The sequence below is a fragment of the Chiloscyllium plagiosum genome, chromosome 7 (assembly GCF_004010195.1).
Source record: "Chiloscyllium plagiosum isolate BGI_BamShark_2017 chromosome 7, ASM401019v2, whole genome shotgun sequence".
NCBI lineage: Eukaryota > Metazoa > Chordata > Chondrichthyes > Orectolobiformes > Hemiscylliidae > Chiloscyllium > Chiloscyllium plagiosum.
Window position 1 is genome coordinate 88,998,277 of NC_057716.1, and position 18,358 is coordinate 89,016,634.

General features: G+C 40.7%; 1 protein-coding gene across 4 annotated transcripts in view; it reads right to left on the reverse strand.

The window, feature by feature from the left end:
- cacnb4a (calcium channel, voltage-dependent, beta 4a subunit) overlaps positions 1 to 18,358 on the reverse strand; it is a 344,931-nt gene that overhangs the window by 83,641 nt on the left and 242,932 nt on the right. For all 4 annotated transcript variants that reach the window (XM_043694193.1, XM_043694194.1, XM_043694196.1 and 1 more), the window contains 3 exons: positions 12,718 to 12,837; positions 11,082 to 11,204; positions 8,355 to 8,491 (listed from right to left, as the gene is read on the reverse strand). In XM_043694193.1, coding sequence (XP_043550128.1) covers positions 8,355 to 8,491; positions 11,082 to 11,204; positions 12,718 to 12,837 — 380 coding nt within the window. The remainder of the gene's footprint in view (positions 1 to 8,354; positions 8,492 to 11,081; positions 11,205 to 12,717; positions 12,838 to 18,358) is intronic.

The window sequence follows — 18,358 nt, forward strand, 5'->3', positions numbered from 1 at the left end:
CCTCTTTCCACCTATCGCATTTCCAAAACCCCTCCCCCAAGTCCCTCCTCCCTACCTTTTATCTTAGCCTGCTGGACACACTTTCCTCATTCCTGAAGAAGGGCTTATGCCCGAAACGTCGATTCTCCTGTTCCTTGAATGCTGCCTGACCTGCTGCGCTTTTCCAGCAACACATTTTCAGCTTTAACTTTAATATACACTCCATCAGGGAGTGGTCATTCATGTCCAGAACAGAAAACAGGATTTCTAGGGGCTTCTGCACAATTTGCTAATTTTCTTTTAGGCCTCCCTGGCAGCCACCCATTACATTTCATTGCTGATGAATGGCTTATGTCTGAAACGTTCATTCTCCTGCTCCTCGGATGCTGCCTGACCAGCTGCGCTTTTCCAGCACCACACTCCCCACTCTGATCTCCAGCATCTGCGGTCCTCACTTTCTCCTAACCTGGTTTGTGGGGTTACCACCTCTCTGAATTTGCTATCCACATAGTTCCCGGCCTCGCGGACACCTCTCGCTGGTGCTCAAGCTCTGAAGCCCTGAATTCAAGTTTATGCAGCCAATGACAATTCCTGAGCAGCTGCTTGTTCAGGTCTGGAGAAGTGTCAACTCCCCACATGCAACAGGATGGGCATTCTACTTGGCCAACCTATCTTGCCATACTGAAGCATACTTTCAAGTTACTTTAACTTTACATACTTTACATTATTCATGCCCTATTAACTAGAAATTAGTACAAATTGCTAATTAGAACGAGACTAAAGTTAATTACTAAAATTAGGAGATTAAGTAGCAAGTAGAAATTCTCCACCTTTATTTTAAAATTAGATCCCTCTCCTGCAATTGTAAAATCTTTCTTTCCTTCTGCTAGTTTAAAAATGTAGATGTTTCAAAGATTGAAACACAGGTGCTAATAGCAGCTGCTAAAAATACAATTAACTCATTACTTTGCTGTAAAGTGATTTTAGACATTGTTTTCTCTTCTGCTAATACTGTTGTATCTGCTGTCTGCTCCCTTTCTCCATTTGTTATTACTGACCGTCTCCAGATCCTCCTCTCTCCCACTTATCTACTCGTGACTGTTAATATTCATCTGTGAGGCCAGACAGGGCACAGTTTAATGTCTCATCCAAAGTATGGTACTTCCTCAGTACTGCACAGGGATATCAATCTTAATTTCTTATTCAAGTTTCTAGAGTGAGATTGAAGACACAGCCTTGTGACTCTGGATTCAATGAACCCATTGAGGCAATGGCTACCTCTAAAGAAGCAAAATATTACAACACACAGGATGTTTTAAAGATTCACCTTAACTTTGCACAGGATAGAATTAAGGTACAGAATTCTGTCAGGACAGAATGAGGGAAATTTACCTAACACCGGAAGAATACAAAATCACTGTGCCAAAAATGGAAAATATTCTGTTTTTTGCACACTGCATCCTTGACTTTGACAATCACAAAAGCATTAAGAAAACCAGAATCTCATTCAGTGTTACAACCAAATAAGGAAAGGTGATTTGGCTCACCTCTTCTTGAACATCTCTCAGTCAGGGACCACAAATGTTTTTATTTCTTTTTAGCAGATAACTGTGACACTTCAATTAAAATATGGCAACTAACTGAAAAAAGTAAAACAAAATGGGACATCAAAACTGCGCACAAACACACATAATAGGTTTTAAAAGTTGTCAGTACAGAGAGATTAAAGTCTACGCAATTTGAGATGTTAAGTTTTTAACTTGACACTACAGTTGTTTCCCTGTTGTTGACTCATGTCCTCAGCAGTGGCAAAGTTTGTAAATATCTTGTGAGTTCTCAGTGAATGGTTGTTTCCAAAATTTGCATTTTCATGGGGCATCGACTTCCAAGATGATAAGAGAAACAAGGAGAAAGACAGAGAGACTTCCAGCTCTCAGTACAAATGCATTTTTCCTTCTCTCTAATCTGGAACTTAAATATGATTAATTTATGCATTTCCAGGTCTGGCTCCATAATCTTTCAAAGCTAAACAAAGTAGACAATCTTTCATGTTCATTGTGCACATTTGTCATACAAGTGTGAATTTAAATAGGAGATAAAAATTTCTTGACGCTGTCTCAGTTGCCTGGCTTTTGATAAAATGATCATTTCAGTACAGAAGCCTTTTTTTTTCCATATTGATCCCCTGGACCTGCCCTCATCTATGGCCAGGGATCAGGCAGCCATTTTAAGTCAGTAGTTGTCTTTGAACATTTTTAGTCCACCAAGTCTCAGATATAACAAACAAATGAAAAAGTTTCAATGGATAGTCAATATTTACCACCATCATAACCAGTGCAATGTCAGGGCGCGACAATCATATAAAACACCTTAATCACCACTTCAGAAGAGCCAAGACATAAATACAACATCCTGCTCAGTATTTACAAAAATAACTAGATTTATAAAACTGTTTTTAAATTAATAGCTACACCTCAATGTTCATGTACAATTTAGAAAACTGCATAAATTCTTCCCTGTCAAGTTTCAATTAGCATCAGATCTTCTGCTGTGATTAATATTACCTCCATCACTCAAGGTGAACAGATGTAATGTTTTCACCCATTTACTAATCTGTTTGATTATAACAATATAAATGATATATATTAACAAAAGAACCAATGGAAGAATTTCATTGAAATTTAGCACATAATTAGAGCATTGCCCAAGGGGGAAACTTTTGGCAAATTCACAGATCCAGGTTCTGAAATTCTTTAAGAATCCATTGCCATAGCGAGATGGCTGATTTCACTTCTTTCTAAAAATGTTCTGGACTTTCATTATTCTTTCATAGGACACGAACATCACTGTCACAAACATAATCTGTGACCTAACCCTAATTACCTCTGAACTGGGTAGCTGGCTAGCCGAGTTTCAGAGGGCAGAAAAGTGTCTACCATATTACTGTACATCATGAGTCACATGTAGACCAGACCAGGTAAAGACCAGCAGATTTACTTTCCTAAATGGTATTAGTGAAACATCCAGAATTTTAGTTGTTAAAGTTAAACTCAATTATTAGCCTTGGCCTCAGGATTATTAGTCCAGCGACACAACCACCAAGGAACCGACCCCAGAAAAAAATTTGAATCTTGTTGATTACTTTAGAATGTGTGGATTGTCAACATCCGATTAATAGAACTTAGAACATTACAGTGGAGTACAGGCCCTTAGGCCCTCGATGTTGCGCCGACCTGTGAAATAATCTGATGCCCATCTAACCTACACCGTTCCATTATTATCTATATGTATGTCCAATGCCCATTTAAATGTCCTTAACGTCAGCAAGTCTACTACTGTTGCAGACTAATACTCTCTGAGTAAAAAAACTATCCCTGATATCTGTTCGAAATCTATTACCCCTCAATTTAAAACTATGTCCCCTCACGTTAACCTTCACCATCTGAGGAAAAAGGCTTTCACTGTCCACCCGATCTAACCCTCTGATTATCTTATAATCTTGATTAAGTCACCTCTCAACCTTCTCTCCCAACGAAAACAGCCACAGTTTCCTCAACATTTCCTCATAAGACCTTCCTTCCATACCAGGCAACATACTAATAAATCAACCAGGCTCCTCGGATGCTGCCTGACCTGCTGTGCTTTTCCAGCACCACTCTAATCTCAACATCCTAGGAAATGTCCTCTGAACCATTTCCGAAGCTTCCAAGACCTTCCTATAATGCGGTGACCAGGACTATATGCAATACTCCAGGTAAGGCCTTACCAGTGTCTTATATAGCAAAGCATGACTTTGTGGCTCCGAACCTCAATCCCTCTACCAATAAATGCAAACACACCACATGCCTTCTTAACAATCCTATCAACCTCAGTGGCAACTTTCAGGGATTTGTGCACCTGGACACCAAGAACTCTCTATTCATCTACACTGTGTTATAAAGATGTGGGAAATATACCTTCAAGAGAGTAAAATCGAGCAGTGACAGCACAAAGTGCTCTCAATAAGACACAATATAATGTGTGCTCCAGCTAATGGAGTAACTGGTTGCCAGGAAACGACAAAAAAAAAATTGAATTAGGCCAATCAGTTTAAGTTATACCCCGGAAAATACCAAATTCCAATCAAGTTTGAATTGAGTATACTGACAATCTTAAAAGCCAATGACACAATCTGATGGTCTGGAGTATAAAGCAGGGGAAAACTGAACAGTTAGGAGGAGAACTGCCAAGCCTCAGCATGTAAGCAGACTGCCTGAAAAATAGCACTCTGAAAAGGTACCTTTTTCAATCAGTAAGCTACAAAGCAGAAATCGCTAAGAAGAAGAAAAGAAGACACAGGAAGATCCAAATAGAAGAACTGAAAGTTGCCTGGTTTTGAGATAAGAAGTTTTGTTTTGTAAACCTTAATAGGGAATTGTATCAGACTAGCATTATAGAAGGGAAGGTAAAAGATAGGTTGGAGTAAGGACTTCTAAATAGTTGTTAGTTAATTATTCTCTGTTATACTTTAAGAAATAAAGTTGTTAATTTTCACTTTAAATAGTTCTTGACCACCCGGATTATTACAGATTACTGCACAGGATAAATCTTTTCTGTGTTGCTGGTTTTAAATTAAGCAGGAGGGTTTACCCCGCGTCGTAACAACTGCCAAGAATTTTACCATTAGCCGAGTATTCTGAATTTCTGTTACTTCTTCTGAAGTGAATTACCTCAAACTTTTCCGCATTAAACTCCATTTGCCACTTCTCAGCCCAGCTCTGCATCTTATCTATGTGCCTCTGGAACCCACAACATCCTTCGGCACTATCCAGAGCTCTGCCTACCTTAGTGTCATCCGCAAGTTTACTGACGCATCCTTCAACACCCACATCCAGATCATTTATAAAAATGTTAAACAGTAGTGGCCCCAAAACAGATCCTTGTGGCGCACCTGAGCTCCAGAATGAACATTTCCCATCAACCACCACTCTCTGTCTTCTTTCAGCAAGCCAATTTCTGATCCAAGCCACTAAATCACCTTCAATCCTGAAACTCCACACTTTGTGCAATAGTCTATTATTTGGAACCTTATCAAACGCCTTACTTAAGTCCATATTCACCACATCAACCACTTTACCTTCGTCCACCTGTTTTGTCACCTTCTCAAAGAACTCTATAAGATTAGTGAGGCTTGACCTACCCTTCACAAAACCGTGTTGATTATCCCTTATCAAATTATTTCTTTCCAGATGATTATAAATTTTCTCTCTTATAACCTTTTCCAACACCTTACCCACAATCAAAGTAAGGCTCACTAGCCTATAATTACCAGAGATGTCCCAACTCCCCTTCTTAAACAAGGGAACATTTGCTATCCTCCAGTCTTCTGGCACTACTCCTGTTGACAATGATGACATAAAGATCGAAGCCAAACGCTATGCAATCTACTCCCTTGCTTCCCAGAGAATCTGAGGACAAATCCTATCTGACCCAGGGTTCTTATCTATTTTCAGACCTTCCAAAATTGCTAAAACCTCCTCTTTGTCAGCCTCAATCCCATCTCATCTTGTAGCCTGGATCTCCATCTTCTCACTAACATTGCCCTTTTCCAATGTGAGTACTGACGAAGATTATTCATTAAGTGCTTCTCATATGTCCTCAGATTCCAAACACAACTTCGCACTACTGTCTTTGATTGGCCCTAATCTTACTCTTGTCATTCCTTCATTCCTGATATACCTATAGAAGACCTTAGGGTTTTCCTTGATCCTACCCGCCAACAATTTCTCATGTCTCCTCTTGGCTCTTCTTAGCCCTCTCTTTCGATCTTTTCTGGCTAACTTATAACTGTCAAGCCTCCAACTGAGATTTCACGGCTCATCCTCACATAAGCCTTCTTCTTTCTCTTGACAAGAGCTTCAACCATGGCTCCCTCTCTCGACAACTACCTCCCTGCCTGATAGGTATGTACTTATCAAGGACCCGCAGTAGCTGTTCCTTGAATAAGCTCCACATTTCAAATGTGTCCATCCCCTGCAGTTTCCTTCCTCATCCTGTATATCATAAATCTTGCCTAATTGCATCATAACTGCCTTTCCCCCAGTTATACCTCTTTCCCAGCGGTATATACTTATCTCTGCCCATTGCTATTGCAAACATAATTAAATTGTGGTCAGTATCACCAAAGTGCACACCTACCTCTAAATCTAACACCTAGCTGGGTTCATTCCCCAATACCAAATCCAATATGGTATCACCCCTTGTTGGCCTGTCTAGGTACTGTGTCAGAAAACCCTCCGCACATTGGATAAAAACTGACTCATCTAAACTACTTGAACTATTGTATTCCCAGTCAATACTGGGGAAGTTAAAGTCTCCCACAACAACTACCCTGTTACTCTCACTCCTATCAAGAATCATCTTTGCTATCCTTTCCTCTACATCCCAGAACAAATCGGAGGCATATAGAAAACTCCCAACAGGGTGACCTCTCCTTTCCTGACCAATAAAAATTATATTGGCAAAGCCAGTTTTCTTTGCATTATTCCCTATATTGAATCTCTGAACCCCAAATCAAGGATGTGTTCTTTGCTTGTGTATATGACAGGTCATACAACGTAGTGGAAGCTGAAAACAGAAAAGCCAACCATATTAAAGTTATTCCCTTTTTGATGTTAATGTAAAATCAAAATTTCAATGTACAAGGAGATGGATGGAGTGAGTCTGGCTAATATTGTGCTGGTCCCCATGTAAGTCTCTCCTCATTTCCACCAATGCACCAGTTTGCCCAAAGAAAGGATTTAAAATTGCCAGCACGCAAATATTCAACCCTCCCTGGTTGCACTCTGCCTTAACAACGTTTGATGAAGAAGGTACTTCCACCTGGAGCAGTCCCACCCAAAAACATGGAGCAGTGGCAAAGAACCTGATGTATCCAATTATAGATTCTTCTACATTTCCATGGCTCTTCTTGCACAGACTATTAATCCAAAGACGTTGGTAATATTCTGGGGACCAGGATGGCAGGTGGTAGAATTTGAATTCAATAAATATTAGATTCCCTGCAGTGTGGAAACAGGCCCTTCAGCCCAACAAGTCCACACCGACCCTCCCAGACCCATTTCCCTCTGACTAATGCACCTAACACTATGGGCAATTAAACATGGCCAGTTCAGCTGACCTGCACATCTTTGGACTGTGGGAGAAAACCAGAGCACCGGGAGGAAATCCACACAGACACAGGGGAAAATGTGCAAATTCCACACAGACAGTCACCCAAGGCTGGAATCGAACCTCATACTCTGGTGCTGTGAGGTAGCAGTGCTAACCACTGAGCCACCGTGCCACCCCTGAATATCTGGAATTCGGAGTCTAATGGTGACCATGAAAGCATTGTCAGTTATTGGAAAAGCCCATCTGGTTCACTAATGTCCTTTGGGGAAAGAAATTGCTATCCTTACCTGGTCTGGCCTACATGTGACTCCAGATCCACAGCAATGTGATTAACTCTTAACTACCCCCTAGGGAAGGGTAATACATGTTGGCCTGGCCAGAGAAGCTTACATCCCATGAGTGAATTTTAAAAATGGTTGCAGTGGTTACTTGGAACGGTCGTCACAAGAAAAATTCATATCTTAACAGTTTATAAAATAGTTTCACATGCTTTAGTATTTTCTAAAATGAATAATAATTCACTTATCAACCTCTCCCAAGCTATGACGACCCTCAGGTTAAAACCTCCGCCAGTTGTCTCACTCTTATAGAAAAGCAGCTCTGTGATCTGGTAAGACTGTGGTGACTTTATACTTACATCACCTTTACTTGATTTGGAGGTGCCAGTGTTGGACTGGCGAGGACAAAGTTAAAAATTACACAACACCAGGTTATAGTCCAACCAGTTTATTTGGAAGCACTGGCTTTCAAGGCACTGTCTCTTCATCAGGTCAACCACCTGATGAAGAGGCAGCACTCTGAAAGCTAGCGCTTCCAAATAAACCTGTTGGACTATAACCTGGTGTTGTGTGATGTTGAACATTATCTTTACGGTTCACTGAATGTTGGAAAGTTCCTCTGCCGACCACAAGATGGAGCTACAGCTAGCATTCGACCAGAATTCCTAACAGGAAGAGGCTGCATTTTTAGCCTCATTCCTACCGCCCCACCCCCACCCCTCCATCCTCCCCACTCCTCCACAAGGGCCCAACATAATATTGAATGTTGGATCTTTCACAAAAAAAAGCTGTGTGTGTGTTTTTTTAAGCAGCCTGTGTTTTGGTAATTACTTGACAAATAGCACATACAGCAAACCTAAGTTCTGCTTTCCTCATCTCACCTCCCAATGTGTTTTTAAATCAGCATAGAGCACACTAATTCTGATCCAACATTCGAGTCCTTACCCACTGTAAAAACGTCCCTGTCGAGATTTCTGCTCCCTCTGTATTCGAATGTTCTCGAGCTTGAGGGGGCTTGGGATGAATCCAATTTCACAGCCTTCTTTCACTAGTCGCCCTATCCACCAGTCATTGTTGTATTTCTGTTGAAACAGATGGCGACGTCAACTTCAAAATACAACACAGTAGTCATCATTGAAGGCAGTGAAGTAAAACTGAATCATAATACCATTCCAATTACGTTAATTCTCTTGTGACTGTACTGTTCATGAATACCAAGCGTGTTTTACATGCAATGCAAAAACATAAATGAAGCAATACAACACATTGTTTCAGATCTAAGTTTGTGACAAGTCTCTGTTACTAAAATGCATTGTGCCAACATAATGTATTACATAGTACTGGGCAAAGTTGAAATGTAACTTTGGGTGGCTGAAAAGATGTAAGCCATTTTTGTAAGGAATAAGCACACGCGATCACCATGAGAATGGTCACCTTAGTTGTAAACCAATATTCCCACAAAATAGATGTTACTAAATTTATTTGAATACATTCCCAAAATACTGCATTTCCTGTAATAGTTACACTGAGAAACCAAAGAGTAGAAGAAGTGAAACAGTAGGAATAGAAAGGCTATTTCCTCTCCACCACTATACTATAGGAACCTTCTTCTCAGCCCCTCCTCAAATACAATTCAAATTATACATTATAAGGTGGTGTTTAGTCTTTGCAAACTGGGTTCCCAATTGCTGAGTCCTCCACTGTCTCATCTGGGGAAGGCCCAAAAGATTTAATTCCTCTAGATTACATTTCAGCATAAGTCCATTAATTTTAATCATTCAGTCACTGATTGTAGCCCCCAAGTGCCTTCAGAATATCTGGCATTTTCAGTAATCAATGATAAATGAAATTGTCTGGTGATTGGCAATAATGGAGCTCAGATATCCAGAGAGGACTGGATTTTAATCTGCCAGGTGGGCATGGGTGCCAGTGTGCCTCGAGGGTTGGGGAAATGACATTAGAAAATACTGGCATGTCGGAAACCTAAAATGACCTCAACCACTTACACGTTGAAAAGGTATGTTTCAAGACTGTGCAAGAAGCTCCCCTTGAGGATAAATATGTGAAGAAGCAATTGAAAAAGATTGAAGCCTAGCTTTAATTGTCAGCACCCAGTTTCCCTATGCTCTCTGACACTCATCATGATCGATGAGGTGAGAACAGTGGGGACTGATAGGAGTGAGAATTGGCTGGAAAGCACTTAAGTACTGAAATGGGACAACTGCTTCCTTGGGATGGGGTGGAGGAGAGTTACATTGTATGGAAAGTGGTGACAGTCTGGGTCTGTATCCATTGGAGTTTAGTAGAATGAGAGGTGACCTTATTGAAACATACCAGATCCTCAGGGATGGAAGCTGAAAGGATGGTTCCCTTTGTCGGGGTCACTAGAGCTTGGGGACTCCGTTAAAAATAATTGGTCTCCCATTTACAATGGAGATAAAGAGAAATATTCAGACAGCTATGAATCTGGGGAAGTCTCTTCCTTGGAGGGCAGAGAAGATAAAGCCATTGGGTACTTTTAAGGCAGAGGTAGGTGGATTCCTTGACCTAAAAGGGAGTCAAAAGTGATCAGGGTAGATTGGAATATTAAGTTGGGGGCATTATTACATCAGACATGATCTTATTGAATGATGGAGGAGGGTCATGTGGCCAAATAGATTATGCCTGCCCCGATTCAATTATTGCTTGCGTAGGGTAAAGACAGATCTTGTGTTGAGAAAGTGCTGTGTGCCAATTTCCAATATTTTTGACACTATTTATGTCTTCTTGGCCTTGGTCTGTGGCTTGGTCTGTCCATCACCAGCAGTCAGGAACTCTACCACCCTCCCAAGCCCAAGGTCTCCTTCTTCACCTCCTCTCCCAAGGTCAAGGTAACTATCACTGGGGGTGACAACGACAGTTCTCTGCCTGTCCCTGGATTTCTGCACTGTCTCTCCTTTCCCATTCCACTGGAGAAGAGTTAGAAGTAGATTGTGGAAAGGATGGAGTAACAACACGAGGGATGGGCAATAAAATGAGGGGATGTCTTTATGCAGACTATTCAGGTGAGAACCTGGGAATATGCCTCGAGCAAGGAATGAGTGGAGCTACAAAGGTTTATTGAGATGAGATGTGCTGTGCATATGAATGTTGGCAAGTCAGACTGTACGGCTTGGCATTTGAATACACCATGGCACTTGTGGTGGTCCCTGAACCTTCCATTCCATCCGGTTCTGAGGTGCCACACTCCAGTGCCTCACTTTCCCATCCACTCAGAGCCACGCTATGCTGTTTGAGAGTCTGGTCTCTTCCTCTATCTGCAGTGAATGTGATTTCTCTGCAGAGCCTCACAGCCCATGTTTAATCTCCATGGAATGTCTCATTGAATCGGGATGGACTCCTTCCCATGTGACCCCTCTGTATTTATGTCTATTCAAACTTTATTCCGAAATCTGCAGTGGAGCCATTCCAACCCTAGTAAGGTCCTCTTAAATATGGATTATTTAACAGACAGGGGCACATTATTATTCCACCCACACTCCCTAATTAGCAGTTAAACTCAGAAGAAAGAGCCAATGTTCTGGTTAAGTTAAAAACATACTCCAAGTAGGTTGCATTCTCGAATAGCTTCTCCCCACCGCAAGCACGTGCCAAAAGTTATAAATTCTTAGCATTACCGAGTCTGAAACTTACTTCTTTAATATGTAGAAAGTCTTTGGCATCAAAAGAGATGGCAGTTCCTGGGACTGGTACATCTTCATCCAGAGCGCCACAGTAAGTGACATTTGTTCTTACAGCAAATGCGACTGGTTTGGTCTGAAAACCAAAACACACTAAGTAAGACTTAGGGTACATTCACATGAGAAGTTTAGATTAAGTTTAGAATGGTTTTAGTTTATTTACTAACACTAAACATTTGTGATGTATAATTATCAACAGGAACTTGAATTTAGAGGAATGAAATGCTATTGTGAACTTCCATTTTCTGCCAGTGGGAGCCTTGAGCAAAAGTTGGGTCTTACCTCATAATTGAAGATCTAGTATCACTGAAACGGTGAGCAATAACATTTTATGGGATTTCACTAGGTATCAGTTTTATAAGTACACACAATTTATTTAGCTTCATTCTCTTTTAATGGTACATTTCACGATAAGCTATCAGTATAGCAAAGCTTCTGCAGGCATGGGACAAATCGCACATGATCTTCCTGACTTCCACGTGTTAACTAACTGAAAATTGTTACCAAGTTAATAACAGTGATAATGTCACAAGACAGAATGTTGCCATTCTCCAGCCGTGTAGAGTGCTACACAACTCCCCAGGTGGCCATCACTTATTGTACACTTCAACCTGTCTGCAATTTTACACAAGACGAGAAAGGCTTATGATAACAGGAAGGCCATTTAGAGAAATGCACAACTCACTCACCCTAATTCAGGCCTTTTGGGGGCATTTATTGACCACTTAACAGGCCACTTCATACTTAGTCTTAATTTTGAGGCTTGCACAACAAGTTTTCAACCAGCTATGAGTCCCAACTGGTCACCTTGCTGGGGCCTCGAGTAAGAAGGAAAAGGTGTCTCCCTCAAATGTACTGTTTCCACATCAGGCACCCTGCCTAATGTTTCCCCTACGGCTGGTTCCCCTACTCCACTATTTTCTCCACCAGGATCTCCACTATCCTGTCTGCCTCAACCAAGTTTCACCTTCCCTCCCATGGGGAAGATAAGGAGGTTTAGCCATGATGGTCTAACCAGGTCACCTTGCTGGGGCCTCGAGTAAGAAAGAAAAGGTGTCTCCCTCAAATGTACTGTTTCCACATCAGGCACCCTGCCTAATGTTTCCCCTATGGCTGGTTCCCCTGCTCCACTATTTTCTCCACCAGGATCTCCACTATCCTGTCTGCCTCAACCAAGTTTCACCTTCCCTCCCATGGGGAAGATAAGGAGGTTTAGCCATGATGGTCTAACCATCATGCTGTGAAGGTGACTTGATGGAGAAGCTGCCAGTTCTGGATGATCATTTTGCCTCACACAGGCCCAGGTGGCAATGACTGACTCAATCTATGCTGCATCAGACCAGAAACTAGCCAGAGCTAAGTGTTGGCATTAACATACTTTGTTACCAGTGAGCAGAGAAACCATCAAAGGTCACCTTTTTAAATTTCCACCTCATATACATTTGTTATTTTGTTAGAGGTTCATTGACCATGTCTAAGGATAACATGTGTTCAAATTGTTTTTCGTAAAATCATACTGAACCCTTGTCCTCTTGTCCCTCTATTGAGCTGAAGCAGGTTGGTGTCTTGCACAATTAGTATCTCCTTACTTTGGCTCTTTCAAGTTGTACTGCTGCTTGTTGTTCTGATTCACGTCGAACCCCATCACGATCCTCCTCCAGGGAAACATCAGAGTCCGACGGTCTGCTAGTGCAAGAATCTGCTGAACCCTGCAATAAAAATGAGTGGGCCAAAAGTCAATTGAGAACACAAGCTGTTCAAAAGGGAATGATTGTGTAGCATGGTTTCAAACAGTCATTTTAAGGCAAATATAGCTGAGTTGATATTAAAATTTTACAAGTTAAATATGGCATTTTTAAAGGCAAAGACATCCAAGTGTGCACTCACTGTTTTAAAGATAGAAATAAAAGTAGAATTTTATTACTTTCAATGGTGACTGAGATTCCCATAAGACAGGATTAAGGTCATGAGAGAATGTTGATTAGTCAGAGATGTGAAAGAAATGGCAAATTATTACATGAGATTATTGGATCTTTGGGAGTTAATCACGAACCTGTCCACATGCATTTACCAATAAATCCCAGAATGAACAAGGCTATTATCTACTGAGATTGTCATCAGAGTCACGAGAATGCATTTAAAAATACAACCGCAACAATTTGCAAAGGATTTATGTGCAACATGTTCCTACTCGAATGCACCATTTCCTGAAAAAGAATTGTCAAATCATTATTTTGCTAAAAAGAACTGGTGCTAATCAGATCAAAATCCATCATTTGTTGCTTCTATTTTAATTATTATTACCTTACCAGAACAATGGTTATTGTCTTTCTAAATGAAACAATAACATTTTTCATGAAAATAGTGCACCATTAAGAATGTAACTAATTATTCTACTTGAAAACTGCTGATAGCAGTCTCATTCTGTCAAAGCTTTGCATGTTCCATTCATCAGTGCAATTCGTGAGAAATGTCACTGTAAAGTGAAAACAGCCTTTTTATACAGTAAGACGGAAGAGTGCTGGTTGGTTTAATAAGTGAACTCGAATTGGTAAAGGCATTGTCATGGAGCATGCACCAGTTAGATGAAGACTAACAGGTGTCAACCATTGTCTGATTCATTTCTCAGGGCAATACCTTGACCAGCTTCAATCTTCCTGGTTTAGTTTAAACAAAGCTTGCCAGCTAACTGGCTTTTCTCAGTAAAACAAGTCTGATATTACTAAATGGCGATTTGGTCATTATCCAGTAGCTGAGTCTGTGTAAAAGGATTCTGCATTAGAAAGTATGTCAAAGCAACTAGCATTGATAAACTACTTTGGAAATAGTGAAACATTTCAAGGTGCTTCACAGGCATGTTATCAACGTTAGCCGAGACCTCAAGATACAAGAGCAGATATTACAGCAGCTGACCAAGACCAAGAGGTTATAAGTAGCATCTTAAAGAGAAACAAAAGCAGAAGTGGAGATCTGGAGAGGTTTAAAGAGTGAATTCCAACAGATAGGACCGAGGCTGGTCACAAGAGGACCACTAATGGTCGGATGATGAAAGGTGAGAGTGCTTTGAAGGCCAGAATTGGAGGAATGCTGAGAGGCTGGTAGGGGTGAAGTATGTTCCAAAGGTAGGGAGGTTTGAAGTCTTGAAGCGACTTGTACAGAAGGATGAGAACTTTAATTTCAAGGCATTGCTGATGTAATTCAGTGAATGTGAAAGCGATGTATGAACAGGAGATGTAAATTAGAATGCAGGCAGAAGAAATCTGATCAGGTCAAGTTATTGACATTCCAAATTCCACCAGGAAGGTGGCAAGCTGTATAGGCTTTGGAATACACGTATAATAACACTGTTCCTGACCTGATGACCTCCCAAAACACAGTATATACCCTTCCCCCACCCCCCCAAACCACACTGATGAAGTATAATCACTGCTGTAATGTAGGGAACTCCATAACAAATATGTACACAGCAAGCGCCCACCTACAAAGTGATAATGAACAAATAACCTTACTGCCATAGGATCTTTTACCTCGGTTTGTGTTGCAGATGGAGCCCAAAATTTAACAATTTACCCAGAGGACATCACCTCCAACAACGCAGCACTCCCTCAGTGGCGCGCTGGAGTTTTGTGATGTTTGTGCTTAAGTCATCAAGTGGGACTTGAACCTAAAATCGTGCAACTCAGAGACAAGTATGCTATCACATAAGCCATGTGTCATTCAGGTCTGGAGTTCACAAGAATACTGACAAGGATTTCCCTGATAAGTGCCTTTTTTAACTTTAAGAATGGGAATTTTCCAAAATACTTTATTCAAACTGTAAGGGGTTACAAAATGGGACATTTCTGTTCATTAGTGTATGTGCTTCCTGTGTGTTATTTTCTGAAGGGCCTTCTTAACCAATTCAAATAATGCATTCATGATCAATGTTTAAACAGCACAAAATGGAAAATGAAAGTGAAGTTTTAAATACTGAATGCACTCAAATATCAAAAAATCTAAGATTTGGAGCATAAACTGGAAAGAAAAGCAAGTTCACCATTTCTCGCACAGGAATACTGCATAGCAATCTCATCTTCACTGAAAACAAAGCGAACAAACACCGTGCCTGTGTACAATTGAATTAACTTTAATTATTGCATAAACTCACATACACAAAAGCAAATGCTGCAGATGTTACAAATATTTAAAATCAATTCGGGGAAAGAGAGTGGGGAGAAAACAAATTTAATAGAAGGCTTTGTTGGAGTGGGTAATAGCGGTGATTAAATGACAAGAGAAGTAATGAGCAAGGTAAAAGGTGGGGTGAAAGTAGGACAATTACAGAAACATTCTAGTGAAACAGGATCAATCCAATTAACTCTCCACAAATGCTACCTGGCCTGCTAAGTAGTTCCAGAATTTTTTTATTTCTTTTGAATTTCAGAAGTCCAGCACCTACAAAATAGCCTCATCTCTGTTCCAAATTCCCATCATCGTTTCTCTGGCTTTGTGGCTTTTTGTGGACTTGTTGTTTTGTTTTACTAGTGACAAGGACTCACTGTGGAGGCAGGGAGTAATCTAGACATTTCCTTTTCCTGTGGCTGTTGCTTTTATTTCTGCTTCTGTTTTTAATCCTGTCTCTTGTATACTGAGATGGTGCCAGAGAATGACAACTTTGTACACTTTTCAATATATTCCTGTACTCCAGTACACATGACATTAAAATCTAAATCTAAATCCGTTTCAACCAATCTAAGTTGCAGGTTTTGTCATGGATTGGGAAGAATTCAGCGGTAAGCTATTTCCTTCCAGACTCCATTTGAATGGAGTGTAACCTTTAGAAACTCAGAAGGTCAGTTATTTGGAAACTGAGCGATGTAATGAATCGAAACTTAGCGATTTTCAGCTCTAGGACCAGCTCAGATCAATGAGATTTAAATCTTCACTTTCTGCTTCACCATGAGCGAATCAAAATACCTTTGGATAGCTCCAAACTAACCACTTATTTGTGAGCATATCTCATGTGCAAAGCTATCCAGAATTTGGCAGTAGTTTCGCGTTATTTTCTCTCTGGCCATTCTGATGATGGAACACAAAATTAGATTTAGATCCTGTCAAGTTATTGCACAAGTCAAATGTGCTACAGAATGTCAGGAACATAAATGTCTCCCATGCACAGTAGAAGCACACAGTTCTGAAGAAAGTTAATGAAGAAAAAGGCTGTATCATGTGTGATATCTGATGTCAAAATGAGCTAACCTTTCATGAGTTTACAATCAGATAAGAAGTGGTCAGTTGGCTCCCCTCTTTCCCACTCCATGTTTGACTACAACTAAACTTTGTTAAAATGGATATATTTGCTAAGTCAGCAAGTCTTTAATTGCTTATATTCTGTGATCATAAAGGTTACAAACAGGTGATCTATCTCAAGATAAGTTAAAGATAACTTATATTATCTTTATAAAATAATAAAGTATACTCTGCCTTAGTTGTGCACCTACACACACACACACGGTCTACAGTGTGGGGAAAGCTAGATTGAGTAATTTGGAGTTAATTAAAATTCATGAGATTTACACCTTTGGACTTCATATCAGTTTATTTTATACCATTCACTCGTGGGTCATGGGTCTCACTGGCTGGCCAGCATTTATTGCCTACCACTAGTTACCCTTGAGAAGATAGTGGTGAGCTGCCTTCTTGAACCTCGGTAGTCCATGTGCTGCAGGTTGACCCACAATACTCTTCGAGAGGGAATTCCAGGATTTTGATCAAGTCACAGTCAATGAACAGTGGTATATTTCCAAATCAGGATGGAGAATGGCCTGATGGGGAACTTGCAGTTGGCGACTGTATTCTCATCCAACTGCTTTCCTTGCCCTTAGATGGAATTGAGTGTGGGTTTGGAAGACGTTGCCTAAGGATCTTTGGTGAATTTTGGCAGTGCATCTTGTAGATTGTACATATTGCTGCTCCTGAGTGTCAGTGGTGGAGGGAGTGGATGTTTGTGGATGTGATGCCAATCAAGTGGCTGCTTTGTTCTGGATAGTGTTAAACTTCTTTATTATTATTTGAGCTGCATCCACCCATGCAAGGGGATGGAGTATTTCATCACACACTGACATGTACCTTGTAGATGGTGGACAAACTTTGGGAAATCAATGTGAATTACTCGCCATAATATTCTAAGTCTCTGATCTACTGTTGTAGTACTGTGTTTGCGGTGAGTTCAGTTTAGCTTCTGGTCAATGGTAATCCCAAGAATGCTGATAGTGGGTGATTCAGTGATGGTAACACTATTGAATATAACAGGATGGTGTTTAGATTGTCTCTTTATTGGTGATGGTCATTGCCTGGCATTTGGGTGGTGCAAAGGCTACTTGCGACTTGTCAGCTGAAGACTGCATATTGTCTAGATCATTTTGCATTTGAACATGGACTGCTTCAGTATCTGAGGAGTTGCAAGTGGTGCTGAGTGTTGAGCAATCATTGGCGAACATCCCGACTTCTGACCTTATGATGGAGCAGCTGAGGATGTTTGAGCCTAAGGAACTCCTGCAGAAACATCCTTTGAATAGGTATTTCTGTCCCTTCACTCGGTGCTGATGCTTGGGGGCTGTGAGACAGTGTAAACACGCATTTTGGCACTTTTGTTCTTTTAGAGACTGTAGTATTGTGTTGAGCTCTTTCAAAACAGCTCGTCTGTGCCACTTGGATTAACAATAAGCAGGGTTCAAGACTTTCTAAGTTAGGTAAGAGAAAGAAATGGGGGAAAGAGAGTGGGAAAAAGAAAGAGGGAAAAAGAAGGGAAAAGAGAAAAGGGGCGAGAGAGAGAGGGAGAGGACAGAGTGGGGGCAAGAGAGAGAGAGAGAACAAATGAGAGAGAAAGAAATAAAAGGAAGGAAGGAAGGATCACATTCACATTCTTGTTACCTGTGTCTCGGCCATACTAGGAAGAAAGCAGCTGCTTAAAACATGCAAAGTTTGGGTTATTGCATGACCCTTTCTCTCCAACTTTCCAAAGATCCAAATAAGACCATGACCAGTATATTCCAGTTGTAGCTTGAATAATTCTTGTCTGGGAATCACTCTCAGCCAGACTCCCATTTTCCAAGTGGTTATGCCTAACTGGTTAGCTGGATACTCAACTATGTGAAGGTAAGTCTCTAAACAGTGTGATAATGGGATAGGGGAGGTTATTCATTCACATTCTCTTGAGACCGTTACCTTTAGTGTTTTTTTTCTGTGGGA